At 43.8% G+C, this 21894-nt stretch overlaps 2 protein-coding genes and 1 non-coding gene across 5 annotated transcripts in view; all 3 read left to right on the forward strand.

Moving 5' to 3' along the window:
• Window positions 1-858: 858 nt before the first annotated feature.
• Window positions 859-931, forward strand: Trnar-ccu. The gene has a single exon. It is a non-coding gene; the product is annotated as a tRNA-Arg (tRNA).
• Window positions 932-1330: 399 nt separating this feature from the next.
• Window positions 1331-4680, forward strand: Fmc1 (formation of mitochondrial complex V assembly factor 1 homolog). The gene is made up of 2 exons (XM_008823490.2): window positions 1331-1548; window positions 4384-4680. Exons 1-2 carry the CDS (start codon window positions 1411-1413, stop codon window positions 4585-4587), a joined length of 342 nt encoding a protein of 113 aa, XP_008821712.1. The 5' UTR covers window positions 1331-1410; the 3' UTR covers window positions 4588-4680.
• A 6519-nt stretch (window positions 4681-11199) lies between these two features.
• Window positions 11200-21894, forward strand: part of LOC103726092 (putative RNA-binding protein Luc7-like 2) — a 63214-nt gene continuing 52519 nt past the window's right edge. The window contains exons 1-2 of one of the 3 annotated variants that reach the window (XM_008823491.3): window positions 11520-11640; window positions 15009-15092. In XM_008823491.3, the coding sequence (XP_008821713.1) occupies window positions 15055-15092 (38 nt within the window). In that variant the 5' untranslated portion in view covers window positions 11520-11640; window positions 15009-15054. Of the gene's footprint in view, window positions 11641-15008; window positions 15093-21894 lie in introns of all 3 variants that reach the window. The other 2 variants (XM_008823494.3, XM_008823492.3) reach the window with 2 other exon arrangements.

Raw genomic sequence — 21894 nt, forward strand, 5'->3', positions numbered from 1 at the left:
AAATAGGTATATTTCAGGCAAAGGGAATCATATATAAGCTGTTGGAGTAGAGAGCATAGTTCAGATACCGGGAACACAGGGTTAACAAGAAGGGGCCTGTGCTAGATGACGGTTAAGATATAAGGAGCAAATTAAGCCGAGTCTGGTATGACAACTTAAGTAGACTGAACTTTCTCTTAGCTACAACGAACCACCACCGAGCCTCAAAAAGAAACGCGGTCTATGCAATGTACATAATTAGGAAGAAACCCAACTCCTAATTATTCCAATTAACTCCTAACGAAGTAACTACCAATTCTCCGCTGTTCTGTACTTACCGCCCACTTGAACATTCAATACAATAAAATCAATAACACTCCACGGACAACGGAAGTGGCCTCAGAGCTCCGACCGGAAACAGAAACTGACCACTACATGCGCCACCTAACGGCCAGCTAGAGCAAAAGCGAGGCCAGAAAGTCGCCCTACCGGAAGGTGCGTGGCAGTTTCCGGTGAAAATTTGACCGAGCCAAGATTCGGAGGGCGAGTCTCGAAGATTTGGCGTTTTCTTGGCACAGTCGGCTTCGCAACGTCGCACGCCCGCTTGTGCGCAGGCGCGGGGTACTGCGCAGCCGAACACGTACCGAAAGTACGCGCGTGCCAGTTCTGCCTCCATCGCGGCTTAGCTGTTTTTTCAGGGTAAAACCTTTGGTTGGAACTGTAACGCGGGATCTTGGTTTCTGAACTACAACTCCCAGCAGGCATCCCCCCTCACACGGACCCGAAGTATGGTTTCATAGGATAGAACAGAAATTTAAGTGATGACGAACCAAACAGGAAGCAAGTTGATTATGCTGTTTGAGCACATCACTTGCAGAAGCCCCAGTGGCCTAATGGATAAGGCATTGGCCTCCTAAGCCAGGGATTGTGGGTTCGAGTCCCATCTGGGGTGGTATTTCTTTTTTGTGTTGCCCCATTAGAAAACGATTGCTACGAGTGTCTCTGTTCTTCCTAATGGGAGGGATGTATGTCATTTTCTTTCTAACGGGTCGATGTCCGTCCCGCGAGCTGCAGGTCAGAAAAGTCTTCTGTGAAGTCAAAATGCCGAATTTTGCCATCCCTCGCACAAACTTGTATATTCCGCGTGAGCTACATCAAACCCACACCCTCTCCTGCCGGGCCGCCTTTTCTCCGGACGTCCAGCCAACTACCAGAGCAGACCTGCTCCCTCCGGCCTTCGGAAGGGCTTCTGGAGGACCGGGTGACGAGTCACGCGGGGCCCGGGCGCTCCTCGCGTTCCATTTGGGCCTGGCGCTGGCGGCGGCCGCCCGTAGGGGGCGCTGCGGTCTGTACCACTCGCGCCCGGGAGGGAGGCGGCCAGGCGGTGCAGCGCGCCCTTCCGCCTTTAGGGACCCGGCCAAGGACAGGAAAATGGCGGCCTTGGGGTCCCCGGCGCGCACTCTGCGTGGCCTTCTGCGGGAGCTGCGCCACCTGAGCGCGGCTACCGGGAGAGCCTACCGCGATACCGCGGCCTACGGGTATCTGGTGAAGGCTTTCAGTGCACACCGGGTACGGACGTCCCCGGCAGGGAGAAGGGGATGTGAGTGAGCGCGCGGGGTCGCAAGGCCTGCGAGTCTGGGTTCCCACCACGCAGTAAGGGCCGGGGGCTAGCCTGTGGCCCTCAGTCCCCTACCAGCCCTGGAACCGCGTGGGGTGCCCCTCCCCGGGGACGTGGATTCTGCCTCCGGGCGGGTGGAGCCCTCCCGGAGGATTTAATTGGCTGTTGTGGTGCTGGGTGGGCGTGTGGAATGGAGGAAATGTAAGGAAGGGGCGGACGTTAAGGTTTGTGAGGTGTGGGCGCTGGGGTCCCTACACTTTGAAAGGCACTCCCCTCTCCTCTTCCCAGATCAACGACAAGCAGCAGTTCTTAAGGCACAAAAGATAACTGTAATGAAGTGGTGAATATTTGGGACTAAAAGAGTAGGAATTGGGTTTTCCTTGTGTTATGTCCCGTTCTCCACTGAGGAAGGTGATGACGTGTTGTCTATAATGAGGTTGCACCATCAGCCACAATAGCTTGCTGACATCTGTAATATAGACACACAGAAGGCTATCCTTGGGACGTGCCATTGTGAAATCCACACTCCATAGCCCTCTTGGTCCCTGCCTTTTGGATCAGATCAAGTAGAAATGGGGCAGCCGAGGCTCAGAGACAGTTCGTTACCCATAAAAGAACACGTAGAACTAAGGCCTTTAGTAAGTTCTCACAGTTTGGACTTACAGACAGAGCTTGGAAAGAAGCTGCATCTTATCTCAGAAATGTTACATTCCGGGATCCACCAGGTGTTTTGGGAACGAAACCCAATGTGCTTGACCAATGTTGGAAAAAGGGGAACTATCATCTTAACTGAATTTCTGAGCCATCCAAAAACCTTAGAGCTAAAAGTCACTTAGCTTTTTAAGTCATGTTAGGGACTGTGTACTAGCAACGTGGGCCAAATATCAAAAATAAGACGAACACGGGTCATGTCCTTTAAGATGCTATGGTCCACCAAGAGAGCCATAAAATAAAGCTATGCTCGGTTTAAGTGCTAAGGGTGTAGACAACCCAGAGGATTATGGTATAAAGAGGTAGTTAGGAAAGGCTTTCAGGAAGATATTAAGAAGGAACCTGGAATTAGTAAGTAAATGGAGTTAGGAAAGATGTGAGGACACGGAAAGAAACTGCATAATTGAAAGTTAGAACTGACTGAAATAGTGGTTAACAGTGCTGTAGGTAAAGTGGGGAGAGATGAGTAGGTGGGCGGCTGGAACTTAAACTTTTAAGTGTAATAGAAACCCACTTAAGTGTAAGGTTTGACATGATTATAGATGTGCTTTATGGAGGTAACATTACCCTGGAATGAGGCTTGGTAGTGGCTCTGAAAGTCCTCTGAAAAATACTTAAAATTCATGAGCAAACCTCCAGGGCTGATGGTAAAAGACAGTACTACAGCTTCTGTCTAGCCGGGAATTCCCGTCTCCTATGCTTGAAAAAAGAAATTTCAGGGCCGGGTGTAGGGGCACCATGACTTTAATCACAACACTAGAGAGGCAGAGGCAGGCCGGTTGTTCTGAGTTCAAGGCCAGCCTGGTCTACATAGTAAGACCTTGTCTCAAAAAGAAAAAAAGAAATTTCAGAAACCCCACTGCGTTGAATGTATATAAGAATAGGAAGATGGTTTCAATTTCCTTCTGGTTCAGGCTAACTAGAATGAATCCTTCCTGTGCCTATCTCCTTTCCCTAGGGAGAAAGGATCCAATTAGGGAGGAATCGGCCCTTTTCAGGGAAGAAGCACTTTTCTATCTTGATCTTTTTATTTATCTGGGGAGGGGGTGTGCATGCCATGCAAGCAGAGGTCATAAGACAACTTGGAATCAGTTCTTTGCTACAGTGTGGGTTGGGGGAGGAGATTGAATACAGGTCTTCAGGTTTGACAGTAAGAGCCATTACTTGCTGAACTTTATCACCAGACCTATCTTGAACTTTTAGATAGGATCACAGTGATTTCCAGGCCAGACTGGGACAGACTGTCTCAAAAAGCTCCCATCTCCCTGAAAAAATTTTGAGCCATGCGTATGTGTTAATGGTGGCACATGCCTGTAAGTCTCAGTATTTGGCAGACTGAGGCAAGGGGGTTTTGAGTTCCAGACCAGCCTGGGCTACACAGCCAGACCCTGTCTTTAAAAATGGTTTAATTTGACTAGAGCAGCTGAGTACTACTGTCATACATTTGTTACTTCGTGGTCTAGTTTTCAGGCTGAGGAAAGGGATTATGTATGCAGTGATGGCCAGGGTCTAGTCCGCACATGCCCATCTGTGCACGTCCTTACTGCTCCTGCTCCTTTCTCAAAACCTACAAACCCACAACACTGCAGTAATCTTAAAATTATCATGAAGACCAAGATTTGGAGTTACTGGGGACATTGGAATTGATGCGAAGTTTCCAGTTTTTTAAAGTCATTGGAAACCAGATTTTCCAGATAGTTGAATTGTAAGAAAAAATTTAATGTGAGAATATGCATATATCATATATATGTGAAATCTTCATTTTGCTATTATTGAGGATGAAACTATTTTTCAAAGTAAGTTTTTAATTTTGAAGTGAAATATGCCACATTCAGGTCATAGAAATACAAAGCAGCCTTAATTTGTACAAAGGGGAGAAAAATGGGTATTCTTTAGGTGACAAACCTGAAGATCAGCTTTCTTAATTATGTAGCACCTCTGTAAATGTTTTAACTATATACACATGCATATTTGGATGTTCTACATCATTTTGAAGATAAAGTTTATTCAGTCTTTCTCTGTGGACCTATAGATACAGCTAGGTAGTTAACAGACTGGCATTGCTACTTCTCTAGGTCACCAGTGAGAAGCTGTGCAGAGCCCAACAAGAGCTTCATTTCCAAGCTGCCACCTATCTTTGCCTTTTGCGTAGCATCCGGCACCATGTGGCCCTGCATCAGGAATTTCATGGCAAGGGTGAGCGCTCAGTGGAGGAATCTGCTGGTTTGGTGGGCCTCCAGTTGCCCCGTCAGCCTGGAGGAAAGGGCTGGGAGCCGTGACCATGGAGAGAATCTTCAGATGTTATCTTCATTCAAGAATTTAACCATTTCTACCAATATGTATTTATCATTAAACCTTTTTTAAGATGTAAATTTTTGTGGGGTTTTTTTTCTATATTTTTGTTGACTGGTTAGGGGAATTTGCTGAACTTTGGTTCATTAATGTTCTTTATTTTGTGTTTGTGTGTGTGTGTGTGCGTGTGTATGGAGTGCTCTTGTACATTCAGGCTCATGTGGAGGCCAGAGGTTGACACAGCGAGATGTCTTCCTCAAATGCTTCTCTAACTTCTTGAGACGGGGTCTCTCCCTGAAGCTCAGTTTTGGCTTGAATGATTGGCCAGCAAGCCTCAGGATCTGCCTGTTTGGGCTCCCCAGCATTGGGGTTAGAGACATGTACTGCCAGCTAATAATGTGGGTGCTCAGGATCAAACCAGGCCCTCCTGATTGTAGAGCAAGTATTTTACCCACTGACCATCTCTTCCACTCCTAAAGATCTTGATCTTTTAGTTTCCTTTTAAAGTAATACAAGCCTATTGTCTTGAGGCACTCAAACGATACATAAATAGCCCATATTTGTCCTTTGTCTCTCCTTCCATTTCCATTACCAGGTGGTAAGCATCACTAAGTTTAATATAGTTTTTTTTTATATATTTCATATACATACACAAACACAAAATTAAATTAGCCCCAGCTGGCTTAGAACTCTATGTAGACCAGGTTGGCCTTGAACTCAGAGGTCCCCCTGCCTCTGCCTCCCAAGTGCTAGGATAAAAAGGTGTGCGCCAACAGGCCCGGCTATATATGTGTATTTTACAAGTTTTTATTATGTTGTATGCTATGTCAGAGTGCGGATTATGTGGAGACCAAAGGACCTTAGATAGGCAGTGCTCTCCTTCCACAGGGGGATCCAGGCTGTGATTTATGTGCTTTTACAGCTACCTGCCAGTTTAGTGTACCCTTTATAGAAAACACACAAGTATGATGTGTTGGGGTCCTGGCAGGAAACAAGGTTGAAGAGAGTTAAAGGGATACACAAAGATATGGAGTGAATTAAGTAAGATCAAGCCTTAAACTTTGAACTAGCAACAGTGGAGAACTATTTTCCTTGGGCCTGACATGCAGTTGTTCCTAAGGAACATGGTCATAGCTGAATCTCAACCCACAGGATGTCCAAGCAGAGGGGGACAGAGTGAGCACATTAAAACCTAACACTTAATCTTGTCAAATTGTTCTTCCTTTTGAACTATATTTGAGCAAATGGTTCTACTGGACATTTAGATAACCAAGTAAAAACGGGCCCTATTTGTTTTGGTCCCTTCTCACTCTGTATTTAATCAGTCAGCACTCTGCTTTTGCAATAGTTCCAAGTGCCTCCTATTCCTCTAATCTTCACTGCTTCTGCCCCAGTTCAAGCACTGATAATCTTTTGGTTGAACTATTAAACTATCCTAAATGGCCCTTTTACTTTAAATGTGCTTAATTCCTTAAATAAAATTATCTGCTATAAAACTCACGAAGAGAGATCCACCTACCTTTGCCTCCTGAACATGAGTCCATGTGCCACTACATCTGGCCTAAGAACATAAGAACATGTAATAAGAACCTGATGTTCACCTTCTACAATTATGTGGAGGGAAATAAATCATTGTAGCTTTGAAATATAAGCAAGCTAATTTAAGTGAATTCACTGTTTTGTAATGTAAGGTTTGTTTTTCTTGTGGTAGTGGGTATTGAACATAGTCTTGAGTGCTAAACAAGTATTCTACCACTGAGCTATATCCCCAGTCCTTCTGTTTTTATTTTGAAACAGTCTTTTTTTAAAAAAATGCATGTATGTGAATCTGAGCACATGTGTGCCATGGTGTGTGTGTGTGTGGTGTGTGTCGAGGTCAGATGACAACTTTTGGGAATAGGTTCTTCCAACATTGGTTCCAGGGATCTGAACTCAGTTTGTCAGTCTTCATAAGAATGGCTTTTACCCACCGCCCTACTAGGCATCCTCTTTAACAGGGTCTTTGTTGTTCAGGTTGATCTTTAGCTCAGTATGTATGGAGTCCAAGCACCTTGGACTTTTGTTCCTCTTGCCTCAGTCTCCCAAGTAACTGGGATTACAGGAGTATACCACCACACTTTGTAAAGTTAGTTTCTTTTTTGAGACAGGGTGTCATGTAGCCCAGGCTGGACTCCAACTCATTATGTAGTCAAGGCTGGCCTTGAATTCCTGTTCCTCCTTCCTCCACCTCCCAAGTTCTAGGGTTACAGGCATAAGCCACTACACTTGGCTTTATTTATTTATTTATTTATTTATTTATTTATTTATTTATTTATATGTTCATGGGTTCTCAATGAACATTTCTCATTAGTTAATCAGTTCCTAGCAGAGTAAAGAGAAATAAATCTATACCCAAATACATCTTAGTAAAACTATAGAAAACCAAAAGCAAAAAAGAACAATTTAAGTAGCTAAATAGTTATGGAGGACAAACAACTGACTTCTCAGGAGTAGAACATAAAACTGTCCATCTAATACAGCAACAAAAAAAAAGATGGTTGCAAATGAACAAAAATAGAATTCACTAACAGGCCAAAACAAAAGCAAACTCTAAAGTGGGGCAGGCAAATTTCTAAAGACTCAGATAAGTTACTATTGCAGGCAATATAGTATCTCTCAATCTTGCAACTCTGTAAAAGGGCAAAAGCAACTGTAGACAAAATGAAAATGAGTAAGTATGACAGTATTTCAATGAAACTGTTAATAAAAACAGGCAGTGTAGCCAGGTATGGTGGCCCATGCCTTTAATCCTGACCCTGAGGAGGCAGAGGCAGGGAGATCTCTTTGAGATCAAGGCTAGCTTGGTCTACATAGCAAGTCCCAGAACAGCTGGGACTACAAGACAATCCTGCTTCAAAAAACCAAAAATCAGGGCTGGAGAGATGGCTCAGTGGATAAGAACACTGGTTGTTCTTGCAGAAGATGACCAGGGTTCGAATCCCAGCACTGACATGGCAGCCAACAACTTTCCGTAACTCCAGTTCCAGGGGATCTGACAGCCTCTTTTGACCTCCGTGGGCAATGCATGATACAGGTGCACTTACCTACATGCAGGCAATACACACATACACATTAAAAAAACAAAAACAAAAAAACCCTCAAAAATCATAAACAATCAAAACCAAAAAAACCAGGCAGTACTGCTTAAGCCTGTAATCTCAGCACTTGGAAGGTAGAGGCAAGACAATCAGTTCAAGGTTATCCTTAGTTACACAGCAAGTTTATGGCCAGCCTGGGCTATGTGAGACCTTGTCTCAAAAAACAAAATCAGCTGGATATGATGTCAAACACCTTTAATCCCAGCACTCAGGAGCCAAAGTAGGCAGATCTCTGAGTTCCAGGCCAGCTAGGACTACAGGCTCTGTCTCAAAAGACAAAACAACAACAAAAAAAAAACATAATTATGCAACACTTCAGTTTTTTTTAAATTTTATTACTTTTATGTATATGAGTGTTACGCCCGCATGTAAGTTAAGTGCACCCGTGTCATGCAATGCCCATAGAGACTGTCGGATCCCTTGGAACTGGAGTTATGGACAGTTGTTAGTGGCCATGTGGGTGCTGGGATTCAAACCCAGGTCTTCTGCAAGAACAGTCAGTGTTCTTAACTGCTGAGGCATCTGTCCAGCCCTCAGGTTTTTTGTTTTGTTTTTTAAACTTTATTTTTGAGACAGGGTTTCCCTGTAGCTCCTGCTGGCCTAGAACTTGCCTTTTAGACCAGGCTGGCCTTGAACTCACAGAGATCCTTCTGCCTCTGCCTCCCGAGTACTGGGATTAAAGGCATGTGCCACCACAACCATCCATTTCAGTGTTTAAGGGTATTTTTTAGGATAACACAGTATTTATAATAGTGCCATTTGAGACAGGGTCTCCCTGTAGCCCCAGCTGTCCTGGAACTCACTATGTAGACAAGGCTGGCCTTGAACTCACAGGGATTCACCTGCCTCTGCCTCCCAAGTGCTGGGATTAAAGGCGCACACCACCACGCCCAGCTACTTTTCTTTTTTAAAACATTTTTGTTGTTGTTTTTTGGTCTTTTTGAGACAGGAACCCACCACACCCAGTGCTTTTAAAACATTATTTTTATGTGTATGAGTGTTATGCCTGCATGTATGTAAGTACACCTGTGTCATGCAATGCCCCAGAGGTCTGAAGAGGGTGTGTGGGTGCTGGGAATTGGGTTCTCTGCAAGATCAGCCAGTGCTCTTAACCCCAGTCATCTTTCCAGTTCCTGTATATTACTTTACAAGGATAATACTTGTAGTATTCATTTGCAGTTCTTTAGAATTTAAGTTCTTGGGGCAGTAGGAATAGCTCTGAGGTTAAGAAAACTTCCTGTTCTCCCAGAGGACCCACGGTTTAGACCCCAGGTTCAGTTCCCAGCACACACATGGTAGCTCACATCATCATATAACTCCAGCACCAGGGGAACTGATGCTCTCTTCTAGCCTTGGAGACCACATACATGTGTCATACACAAATACACACAGATAAATCTTAAAAAAAAAAAAAAAAAAAGCAGCCAGGAGTAGAGGTACACGCCTTTAATCCCAACACTCAGGAGGTAGAGAGGCAGGTGGATCTCATTGAGTTCAAGCCAGCCTGGTCTACATAGTGAGTTCCAGGCCAGCTGGGGCTACAGGGAGACCCTGTCTCAAAAAGACACCCCCCCCCAAAAAAATTGGGGGGCTGATGAGTTGGCTTAGTGAGTAAAAGCATTGCTGCCAAGCCAGAGGACCCAAGTTCAAGTCCCAGGACCCACATGGTGGAAAAAGAATGCACACATACACACATGCACACACACACACACACACACACACACACACACAAATAATGAATAAAATAAATAAGTATAATTTAAAGAAGGAATTTTGAATTCTTGAGCCAGGTACAGTACCACACGCCTAATCCATGTGCTTGGGAGGCTGAGGTAGGATGTCAAATTCCAGGATAGCTTGGGCTACACAGTATAATAAATCACTATGGTCCATTTTTCAATATGAGGTTCGTTCAGAGTTCATCAGAGAACCACAGCTATGCAGGAAGCACTGACACTAAGCCCCTACCTTCACTAGCTGGCTACTTGCACCTGCCCCTTTAGGTACTCAGTTCATCACAGCCCTGAGAAATGAGAGGCACTTAGCTACCCCTTGAGGGAATCTCCAGCCTTGGGATAGCCATTAGACAAGTGTTTGCATCATCAACCATAAGATGGGGAATCTGGGGGGGAGGGGGGCAATAGACGCCGTATCTCGCTACCTGAGTTCTTTAACTGGGGCTACAGAAATTCGATTAGGGATATGATAATAACTGTTTTATGACAAATCAGCATGTTAGCTAATTTTGCAAATTGTCCAGGCTGAGGCCCCGTTTCTGAAGAACTGAAAATAAATCTGCCTCGCTTTGGCTGAGTCACCAGTACTTTGGAATCATTGTTTCTCTTAACAGGGAGACCGTCTCAAAACTAAATACATAGAAGTTGAGTTCCCCAAATACCTGCTAGGACTTTCTCTTTTTTTGCAAATTACTGAAGACTAAAATTCTTATCAGCTCAATGTGGATTTAAGTTTATCTTGTAACTATGATTGCTAGTTCATACTGTTAGCGATCCTGAAGTAGTCAGGAAATAGAAACCCTAAGGTAATGCATATACAATTGTGACGAAAAGAGAAAAAAAAATCTACTAATTATTTCCCTTCAATGTATCTACAAAGTAGCCAGATATCCGGGCGAAGGCCTTTAATCCCAGCACCTGGAGGCTGAGGCGGGTGGAAGAGACCGTAAACAGCCTGGTCTACACTGCGACTTACAGGCCAGCTGGGGCTACCGGGAAACAAAAAATTGCCAGTTCCGAAACCCGGCAAGCGAGACCTAAGGCCTAGGTATTTCCTGTCGGCTCGCTTGGCTCAGAATGCCTCAAGAAAGAAATTGAGAAACCCGAGTGCGGAGGGAAAGCCACCGTGTGCCAGGGCTCAGCAGGGACCTGCACGGCTGTCCTGGGGAGCACGCCGCCTCCCCCGGGCCTCGGAATCAGGAGCCGCCCTTTCCTGGCCTCTAGCAGCTTTCCCGCTGCCCTATGGGTAGCCTGCTTCCATGGGTTGAGCGGGTGTCATTTCCCAACCTGACGTGTCGCAGCTCGGGCACAGAGGAGGGGCAGTGGCCAGAAACCCTGAAGAAAAGGTTGGGCGTCCCTGGCTGGGCCCTCCCACGGGCTCTCGAGCCAGCGCGCGTCAGTCGAAAGCGTCCCAACCCAGGGCCTGCACTAACTACTTACTCCGGTTCGGCCTAACTTCGGGCATTTTGCTAACCTGGGGCTGCGACGCCAACGCAAACAAGCTGCGAGGGCCTAAACCCATACGCTGAGGCCAGCGAGGGACTCAAGAATCGGTTCCAGAGCCCCATTCTCGCGAGACTTGAGCTAAGAAGGGGCGGGGCCAGCGCGCGCAGGGGCCTGAGAGCCGTTAGGGTGGAACCCCCTCGCGGGCGGGGCGAAGCCAGTAGGAAGCCAGTTGGTGGAGCCCCCGCGGGAAACCAGTCTGCGCGAGGTGCGTGCGCGCTCCCGTCGCGGCGACGGCTGCGAGCAGCGTCAGAGCACAGAAGGGGGGGTTGACGGCTTCTGGCGGTGGCGGTCCTGGAGAGCCTGCTTAGCCCCTGTCGCCGCTGCCTCAGGAGCTGGACGGCGAGTGCAGGCACGAGGGTTCGCTCTCGAGGGGGCTGCCATCTTCCACGTCCACGTCGTCGTGAGGAGCGCAGCCCGGACTCGCCCGCGACCCTCTCCGACATCCCTTCCGCACGCCTCGAGGCGGCGGCGGCAGCGGCGGCGGCCACCGAGACAGCGCCGCACATCCCCCCAACCCTGCCCCTCGGCCCCCCTCCCCCGCCCGTCCTCCCGGGCCTAGTCTGCGCCCCACCCCGCCCGTCCGTCCGCTACGCCGCCGCCATGTCGGCGCAGGCCCAGATGCGTGCGATGCTGGACCAGTTGATGGGCACCTCTCGGGACGGTAAGTCTCTGCCAGAGCCCTGGGGGTGGGGGAGGGGACGCGGCCGGCGAGGGGAAGGGCTCGGTGGGCGCACCTGGGCGCGCGTGTGCGGTGGAGTGAGGGGCTCCCAGATTGGTAACACGAGGTCCCCGGCTCCCGTCCCACCCAATCAGGGCTTGGCAGGCGGGCTTGGGGGCGGTGACCGTGCGGATTGGCGGGAAGTACTGCCAATGGGGCGAGGTGGGGCCTGGGGACCGAGAGGAGAGTTTGTGCTTTTCACTGTAGACTTGGCCTGGAATGGGGAGAGCCCACGTCTGTCTTGCGTAGTGGGGCGGCCCGTTTTGTCTCCGGATTAGGTGCCTGAGGGGTACCGAGGTCTCCACCCCAGATGTGATTCCTTTACCTTGGGCTTTGGGGTCAACTCCTCGCCGTCGTCCTCTGTAGAGTATGGAGAGAAGCACCGGCCCCCCACTCCCCCCAGGTCTGGAGGAAACCCTCACCCCCAGTCCCCGGAGGCGTTTCGTCGAGCCCTTACAGAATCAACCATTTTTGTGGAAAATCTGACCCAAACCATGGTTTTTTTAAAGTGGGTGTGTTTGGCCCCATTTTGTGAGAAGAGTGTCATGGTGTTTTTTTCCGAGAGACCTCCATTTTGTTAGACAATTTAATAGGGGTTTTGTTCAGTAAATATTGACAAATTTTGCATTCGCCCCAAACAGGCATTTTGGAAATTTAATGCCCACTGAGGTAGAATTGAGGGAAACAAAGGGTTTTTTAATGCACTCTTAGGTTAGAATCTGTATAGGGCGTTCACTACGTGCTGGGTTATTCTTTGTCATAGAAAATTTCTAAATAAAGTGATGAAATGTTTTGATGATGATTCTAATGCACTTTCAATTCATATCAAAACCAACGTGGAGGAAAGGTCTAGTTCATCACTTTTCTTATACACAAAGCAAAATCCTGACTTGTTTTCATACGTTGCTTGTTCAGGCAAGTTTCTTACTCATTTAAATGCTTTTTTCCTTGATAACTTGTTTGACTTAGAACAGACATACTTAAGTTTACCTCATTATAGCTGGTCTTGAATTTTGTTAGAGTGCTTTGCAGCCATATACGACAGTAGATCAAACTATTTAAAATCTTTTTAGCAATGCATGTTTGCAGTGGTATTTCAGTGAACGGTTTAGTTTTAATAAAAACCCTCATGGGGGCCTGGAAAGAAGGCTCAGCCTTTAGGAGCACTCTGGCTATAGAGTAGGTTTGATTCCCAACACACATATGGTGGCTAACAACCATCCTTAACTCCAGTTCTTGGGGATCCAACCCTGCCTTATGACTTCCCTGGGCATTGCACGACACAGGTGCACTTACATATATGCAGGCAATGCATTCATACACATAAAATACAAATAAATATTTTTTTTAAATCCTCATCGGAAACTTTTCATAGAATGTAAAGACAGGGTCAGGTGGCAGGCTTGTTTATGGTTGTTTGGAGAGGAGGGAAAAATTGAAAAGAAAAAGAGTTGTGTGTAGTAAACCCTTAAAAGTTAACACTAATTAAAAATGCCACTGGAAGAACCTAATTTACTGTTCGTACTTAAGATGCTTGTAAGATGCTTGTAACTGCAGCATGTCTTAACATTGCTCCTTTCCCAGTGCGAATGATGGTTTTGAGAAGTGGCTTTACATAGGATCTTAACAGAAAAATCTATCTTTGTAATAACATTTTAGAAATCATTTAAGGCTTACTTTATGTAATCCTTTTAATCCTTGATAGATACCATTTTTTTGTTTCTTAATGCATAGATGGAATCTTGTTACATTACTGGGAGGGTAGTTGGATCTAGGTAACTGACCTGAAAATTTTCTGATAGTAGGCCCCTCTAACATTGCAAAGCTGAATTGTTATGTATGTATGCATATAAATTTAGCTGTGTGTAGTCCCAGCAGAAACCTGGATTTCTTAAAATCCATTATTTTATCTGTAAATTTATATTCATGTCTCTGTCACTGGATTTTTTTTTCCCTTCAGACTTGGATTTATGAATAAACTCATGCATATGAGTAATCAATAGTATTTAGCCAAAGTGATTGGATTTTCAGTGCAGTATTGGTTTAGAAGGACCATAGCAAGCCTGGCCTGGTGGTGGGTGTCCATAATCCCAGAACTTGGGAGGATGAGGTAGGAGAATTTCAAGTGAGTTTTGAGGCTAGCCTAGGCTATGTAGCTGCAGGGTAGACTGGGCTAGGTGGTAAGACCCCACATTATGTATTTGAGGAAAAGAATTGACTATTTGGATGGGTATGGTAGTGCAGCGTGAGATCCTAACTCAAAAAACCAAAAAAGAGAAGAAAAAAAGAATTTTTTTAGATACTCAAATTAGTTCTTTTATAGATGCAAGATAATAATCAGAACATTTCTTCTTACCAGATATTTAATGAATTTATGATCAGGACCTTGAAGTAAAATCAGGCTTACTTTTTTTTTTTTTTTTTTGGTTTTTTTGAGATAGGGTCTCCCTGTAGCCTCAGCTGGCCTGGAGTCGCTATGGAGACCAAGCTGGCCTTCAACTCACAGAGATCCGCCTGCCTCTGCCTCCCAAGTGCTGGGATTAAAGGCATATGCCACCACGCCTGGCTAGGATTACTTTTTTTTTTTAAGCATACAGTAAACTTAAAGCTATCCCAGCGTTGGGGAGCATGGATGCTCCATGTAATTTGAACTGTACAATGGGAAATGCTGTGTTAGACACTCAGACATCATACCAGGAAGGCTCTTGTGTGTTTGGCACTTAGAGGTAGAAATGGGGATCTAGGAGGTGGGAGAGAGATGGAAAAGGTAGGTCACTGGATATTTAAGGAAGCTTTGTTTTTTGTCTATAGACTTAGCTATAAAGCAGCCATACTCTTTGGGAAGTGGGGCCTAAGGGTATGACCCCTCCCCCCTTAACTTTCAGTGTTGTACCTATGAACAAATCTGAAATGGTAAAGGAGTAGTTGGGCTGTGGGAAAATGTTGCTCCTCCTTTCCAAAGATTTCCTCCCCCTCTCTTTTTGTAAAGAACTTTAATTCCTTTTAAAATTCCTTGGAGGTTTAAGATGGTAGGTTAAGCAAATCTTGAGTTATTTAAGTGACCTAATCATTTAGATTACTTAAACTTCACTGAAATCCTCGAGAATAGGAATTATGAAAGGAAAATAGGTAACCTTTGAATCCCGAGGCACTTCAAGAAAAGAAGTGAATGAGTGGGTTGCTTTTGACAGAGGGTAGCATGATGGCGCTTGGGAGGCTGGGCAGGGGGATGACCAGGAGGAGGGAGAGAAATGCATAAGGGAGATGGGAGGGCCAAAGACAAACTTTGCCTTCTTTGCAATTTTGCCTAGGGCCCTGGTGGTGGCAACCGCCTGTGTGCCACTGAAAATCGTGCCGATGCCTGGCATACTGCATAAATGGAAGCAGGGTACCGCGTGAGTTGAAACATTGGTCACACTATATAAAGTTTGTATATGTGAATCAGTGTAACTCAAACCCATGTAACTGGGGGGGAGGGGTTCTGTCTGTATTTGGAATTTTCTGATGAGACATGATGGGCTAAGGAAAAGAGCACTGGGCCAAGACTCAGGAGACCTGGTTTCTAATTAGAACCTTGGGGTAAGTCACATAACCTTTTTTGGTTCAAGTTAAATCTATAATTTGTTATATGGGAAACCAAATAATTTCCTGTGTTATAGTGAAAAATGTTGAGTAGTTTTTTTAAAGACTTCCAAGTAGATGCTCATTTACTAGTATTTTATCTCATTTAAGATTCATTACCTTTCACAAATCTCTGTTTTAGTTACTAGCATTAATAGAAAGGAGAGATCATTTGTTTGCCCTGAACATATTCCACTTGGTAGCAGGAAAATTTAAGGAACGCTGAGAATTCTGTGACATTGAGAGGAATGAATCCAGTGCCCTCAGACAGACAGACAGACCATGGTCATTTTGTCTAGTGTGGATTAATTTCAACAAGATCCCTTAGCCATAAAACTTCTTTGTAAGTGCATAGTTTGGTTTTAAGTATCTGGTCCTGATTCCAGAAAAGACTTAGGAAAGTGCAAGTAATGTGAATCAAATGAAATTGAGGGTGTGGCTCCTCCCAACCCCCAGTGGTAGGGATCAAACCCAGGGCCTTGTATAGGCTAGGGAAGCTCTGAACCACTGAGCTGTAATCCCATCCCTAGGGTGTGGATTTAGATCACATCCTAAATCTAGAAATTAGAGAAGTTACAGGTTAGCATCATCCATGATGAGGGGTTGTTTTGAGCACATTAACATTGTCTACAATTGGTGGGGATGTAGTAGCTCAGTGTAGAGCAGTTGCCCCGCTGCAAAATGCTCTAGGTTCAATCCCCAGTACCACAAAAGATTGCCTCTAGGGACAAAGGCACCATATCTCCAGTAGGACTCAGCCTTGCTTGTCAGGGTGTCAGTCAGTGCCCCTGAAGTAGATTATTATTGCTGGACATAGGGCTCTCTAATTCCAGCTTTTGGGAAGTAGAGGCAAGAGGATCAAGAATTCACCAGCCTCAGCTGCATAGTTAAGACTGGCCTGGGATACATGAAAGCCTATCTCAAAATGGCCATAGCAATATCAAAACACAAGTTTATAGATACTTTTAACTATTTTGGGTAGTAATTTTACTAAGATGTGTGGTATACTTCATCAGTTAAAGGATGCTAATCTTAACTGCCAACCAGTTACACTGTGTGTGTTAGCTTATATAACATAAATTTGAAAGGATAGTCATCTTAGGTAATACCTTGTAAAGTGCAGTTCAGAAAGGAATTTACCTATTTAGTGACACTAAAATATCACCTCTCTGTTAGTGTAGAGCATTGCTGCTTTTCCGAAAAATTACTGAATCAAAGATTTGGAGTAGAGTTTTAACTCTTCATTGGATTTTCTTCATTATAAAATCATCTTTATTGTAACTTGTGTTTCTTGACTTGTCATCAACACACTCTCTTAATTTTCTCTCATTATAATGAATCATGTTTATATCTTGCTCACTTGTAAACCATCCTTTTATTCCTCTTGGTTATTCATTTTAAGTGAAGAAGGTGAAGCCTTCATTGTACAAGTACATATTTTTAAAAGCTTGATAATGGGTACTTTTTTAGTCTAGAGCTTGTAAATCCTTTAACATAAGAAACTTCAGCAAACCTAGGGCCTTAGAGTTTTTCTATGTGTCTGTAACTATTTGACTTTGTCACTGTTCCAGACATATCTAAAACATTGACAGCTCTGTTAGCACTCGAATAGTGACTTCCTTAAGGTTCTCCCTTTTGTTTTACATTTTGACCTCTGAATATTTCTATCTACAGAGCAGCCCAGAAAACAATAAATTTCTCACCTCATAGAACCTTGTTGTCCTTGGATTCTCTACAGTTGTTTAGCACTCCTCAAGCCTATGTTTCTGAGACTATTTCAGGTAAAAAAGAAACTGAAACAGAAGAAAATTTGTTTTATGTTATGTACAAGCAGTGTAAGTGGCTAGTACATGTTTTTAGTTGTTAGAATGTCATGTACGGAGAAAGAAGTGAGCTGCGTGTTCATCCAGGCCTACTTAATGAGATCTTGTTTCCATATAAATTTAATAAAAATAATAAAAATAAATAAAATAGATAAATGAGACAGATGTTCCTTAATGAGATTCTAGCTGGGCATGGTGGCTCATACCTGTAATTCTCGCACTTCAGAGACTGAGACAGGAGAAGTACCACAAAGTCTAGGCCAGTCTGGATTGCAAAGTGAGACCCCCATCTCAAAAAGCCAGAAATTCAAGACAAAATAAAAATGAATGAGATTGTAAAGTTGAGAATGCCGGGCATTCTACCACTTGTTGGGAGGCTGAGGCAGGAAGATCATGAGTTTGAGGACAGCCTGTGTAAATCAAGAAAGGTGCGTGAATTGAGTTGAATTATTAAAGGTCAGTGCTGTTGCTTTTGAGGAAACAAACAGTTCTACCTACCTTATTCAGTCTAAGAAGAAATTGTAGACTAAGAAGATGAAAGAAGTTGGAACATCTTGTTGGAGAAAGAATGAGGGAATGAAACTGGGTAAGTTTCTGACAGGAATCTTATGACTTCAGTACCTGAAGAAAAGTGTGTTGTGTGTGTGCGTGCGTGCATGTGTGTGTGTGTGTGTGTGTGTGTACATACACATGCACAAGTGGAAATGTATGGAAGCCAGGGATAATTTTGGGTGTTTGGATGTTGCTCCTCTGGCTGGCCACTGAGCCCTGAGGGTCTGCCTGTCTCTTTCTCTCCAAAGAGCTTGTATTACAAGTGTATAACGCTGGATGGCCTTTTTTTTTTAACATGGATTCTAGGGATCAAACTCAGGTCCTTGTGTTTATAAGGCAAGCACTTTGGCAGCTGAGCTGTCACCCCAGTTCTTTTTTAAATACTTGCTTTGGAACTCCTGGGCTCAAGTGATCCTTCAACCTCAGCTTCCCACGTAGCTGGAACTACAGGCATGTGCCACCCATTCTACTCCTGTTCCTTTCAGGTTTAAATTCTCACGTACTGGCAGCTGCTTTGATAGAAATTGGAAGGCAAGGCCAAAATAGACAGGTTAACCAGTTTTGTAAGTTTATGGAGGATATAAAGAAAAGTCGTTTGTAAAAAGTGAAGTGGTTTACCAGCATCTTGTTTTGGTTTTGAATAATTTAAGAACTTAGACAAAGAAAGGCATAAGAAAGTAACACGTACCTCAGTCTCAACTGAATAAATGTCATAGTTTGCTAGTTAACATTGACCAGAGAAAGAATTTACTTTTTTTTTTTTTTGGTAGAAAACACTATCGACCCATATGTCCTAATTTAGTTGTGAACCATGTACAACTGATATTTGACCTATTTGACTCAACGTGAAAAGAATTTAACCAGCTGCTTTTGCTGAATCTTTTGTCCTGTCTCAAGAATATGGTAAATTTTTTGTTTTTATTTTCTTGAGACCTCAGATTTCTGCAGGCTTCAGTTTTGTCTTTTAAACTATCCAAAGCTTTGCTTTTCATTAGGAGAGGGTAGATATTTATGGAGTGTAGGCTTATTATACCTAACTACCTAGTTTATATTCTGTCCTACTGTTTATACATTATACCCTTTGCAGTTAGTGCTTTGAAGGTATGTCTTGGATAAAGGTTTAGTTCTATGACTAAATCATAAATATTTATTCACTGTCCCAAATTCCTGAGTATGTTGGTTTTAACATGCAGCTCTACAGATCAAACCCAAGGTTTTATGCATGCTAGGCAAGTACTCTACAAACCGGCTATGTCACCAGCCCATGTAAATTGGACCACAGTCGTGGCCATTCACATATATACTGCCTCTTGCTGCTTTGTCTTACAGCCCCAGAGTTGAATAGTTGTAGTTGAGTCCTATGGATGCTAAGCCCAAAAATGCTTAATATCTGGTCCTTTAAACATTTGTTTGGCTAAATATGGTGGCTTATACCTGTAATCCCAGCTCTTGGGAGGCTGGGGCAGGATAATTCTGTGAATTTGAGGCCAGCCTGGACTACAGAATGAGACCCTGTTTCAAAAATAAAACCTCTAGGGACTGGAGAGAAGGCTCAGCAGTTAAGAGCACTGGCTGCTCTTGCATAGGACCTAGGTTCGGTTCCCAGCGCTCACATGGAAGCTAACAACCATCTGTAACTCCAGTTTTGGGGTACTGACCGAGTGCACTTACATACAAGCAGGCAGTATACTCATACATATAAAACAAAAATAATGAAACCTTTAAAAAAAAAATGGCTGGAGGCCGGGCATGGTGGTGCACACCTTTAGTTCCAGCACTCAGGAGGCAGAGGCAGGTGGATCTCTGAGAGAGTGTATGAGTGTGAGTGTATTGCCTGAATATATGTGAGTGCACCTGTGTTGTGCAATGCCATGGAGGTCAGAAGAGGGCTTCAGGTTCTCCTGTAACTGGAGTTAAGGATGCTTTGTAGCCACCATGTGGGTGCTGGGAATCGAACCCGGGTTCTCTGCAAGAGCAGTCAGTGCTCTTAACCACTGAGCGGTCTCTCCAGCCCCTGATTCTAATTTAAAAAAAATTTTTATTTACTGTTTTTATTTTATGTATGTGAGTGTATTGCCTGCGTATGTGTAAGAGCACCTCTGTCATGCAGTGCCTGAGGAGATCAGAAGAGGGCATTGGGTCCTCTGGATGGTTGTTAGCTGCCATGTGGGTGCTAGGACTTGAACCCGGGTCCTCTGCAAGAGCAGCTAGTGCTCTTAACCTCTGAGCCATCTCTCCAGCCCAAATTCAAATACTTTTAAGATGGAGGCCAGCAATCGCTGTTAAGAAGTCTTACAAGGAGTTTTGATGTACACTAAGTTTAAGAAACCTTATTCTGGATAATTTCCACACTTACTATTTTTTCCTCATTTTTTTATTGTTTCTATTTAATTCTTTTTGGTCAGATAACATGCTAATATTTTAATTTTATATACCTATATATGTATGTATGCTTTTGTGGGGCGTGGTGCTATGAATTGTATCCACTGATTTGTGTGTGCAAGGCGACACTCTGCTGCTTGAATTATCTCAGCCCTTGTTTTTGAGACGGGTTCTCGCTTGTATAATAGGCTGACTTCAGCATCCTCTGTAGGCAAACCTTGACATTGTAATCCTGTTACAGCTTTCTGAGCAGCTGACCTTACAGACTTGTGCTACCAAACCCTACTTAAGTCAATTTTAAAATGTTTATGTTGCCATAAAGACAAATAACAAGAGATAAATACAAAAATGTTATAAGGATATAGCTAGACTTTTGTTACTTAGCATTCCATAAAAGACTAGAACTTGGCAGGTTTAGTAAATAGATAGTATTACCAAGTAGAACCTTCTTTCTTGACTTAATCAGGAAAAGTTTCTTACTACGTGTGTGGTATCTTGTTTGTGAAGTTGAGTGGCACCCCATATCTTTGTGTACTTTGTATTTTGAAGAAAAATTATGTTCTAAGTATTCATAAATTAAAGTTATTTATATTGTGTATGTTCTTGCCCATATGTAGAAATGACGAACCAGAAATAACAAACTTGTGAAATACAGATATCTTGGACATCTCTAGAGAGGTCATTCTGGATGTGCAGAATGAAATTACTTTATTTAGCTTGGTGTCTCACTTTTCTTTTAGTGTTTTGGTCCATGAGAGTCACCAGATCTGCAAGATTTCACCAACCAGCTTGATAATGGGAATGTGAAAAGAGAACACAGGAGTAGGAGTGCTTGATTCTATACTATGGATGGGAATAGAGCAGAGCATAGTAGCTGGGAAGGAACTGATTTATTTCAGAATCTAGAAGCTGAAATAGTATTAAGAGAAATTCTTGTTACAGTTTAATTAGCCTCATAGTGGTAGAGGGAATACTTCCTACAGTGGTTTTCTAATTGATTGCTGATTGACAGGCTTTAGGATGTAATTACTAGTAGATACAGAATTTTTTTTTTTTTTTTTTTTTTTTTTGAGACAGGGTCTCCCTGTAGCCCCAGCTGTCCTAGAACTCACTGTGTAGACCAGGCTAGGCTTGAACTCACAGAGATAAGCCTGCCTCTGCCTCCTGAGTGCTGGGATTAAAGATGTGCGCCACCACACCTGGTCCTGCTATAGAATTTTAGTACTACTCTTCATATCCCCTAATTGCTGAGTTGCTTTAGTCATTCTTAGGCATTAGAGGTTTATTTGCTTTTTTCTTTCTTTGTTTGATACCAGGCTTCTGCCTCCCTGGGATTAAAGACATGAGCCACAGGTGTCTTAAAACGTACAAAGGATCAGGGCCGCAGTTAAGAGCCCTGATCGCTCTTGCAGAGGACCTGGGTTCCATCCCCAGCACCAACATGGCGGCTATGAACAGTCCTTAACTCCAGTTCCAGTGGGATCCGAAGCCCTCTTCTGACCTCCGCAGGCATTGCACGCATGGGTGTGCTCACATATGTGCAGGCAATATACTCATACACATAAAATAAAAATAATAAATAAAATATTTAAGAAAAAAAACATACAAAGAACCAACACTATATCACTATATGAATGAACAAATGGTATCTTGTGTATTTCTGTCATATTTTTAAAAGTGATTAAAGCACGACCAAGTCCTTTTGTTTTCTTGATGTGCTTGTACTTCCTCAGAGGGGAGTTTGTTTACTGTGACACAGTGTTTCTGCTGTGTTTTTATAGTTCAAAGATGCCTATCTCCTTTGTGGTGCTGGTTTTCA

The sequence above is a fragment of the Nannospalax galili genome, unplaced genomic scaffold (genome assembly GCF_000622305.1).
Source record: "Nannospalax galili isolate Female #2095 unplaced genomic scaffold, S.galili_v1.0 scaffold307, whole genome shotgun sequence".
Taxonomy (NCBI): domain Eukaryota; kingdom Metazoa; phylum Chordata; class Mammalia; order Rodentia; family Spalacidae; genus Nannospalax; species Nannospalax galili.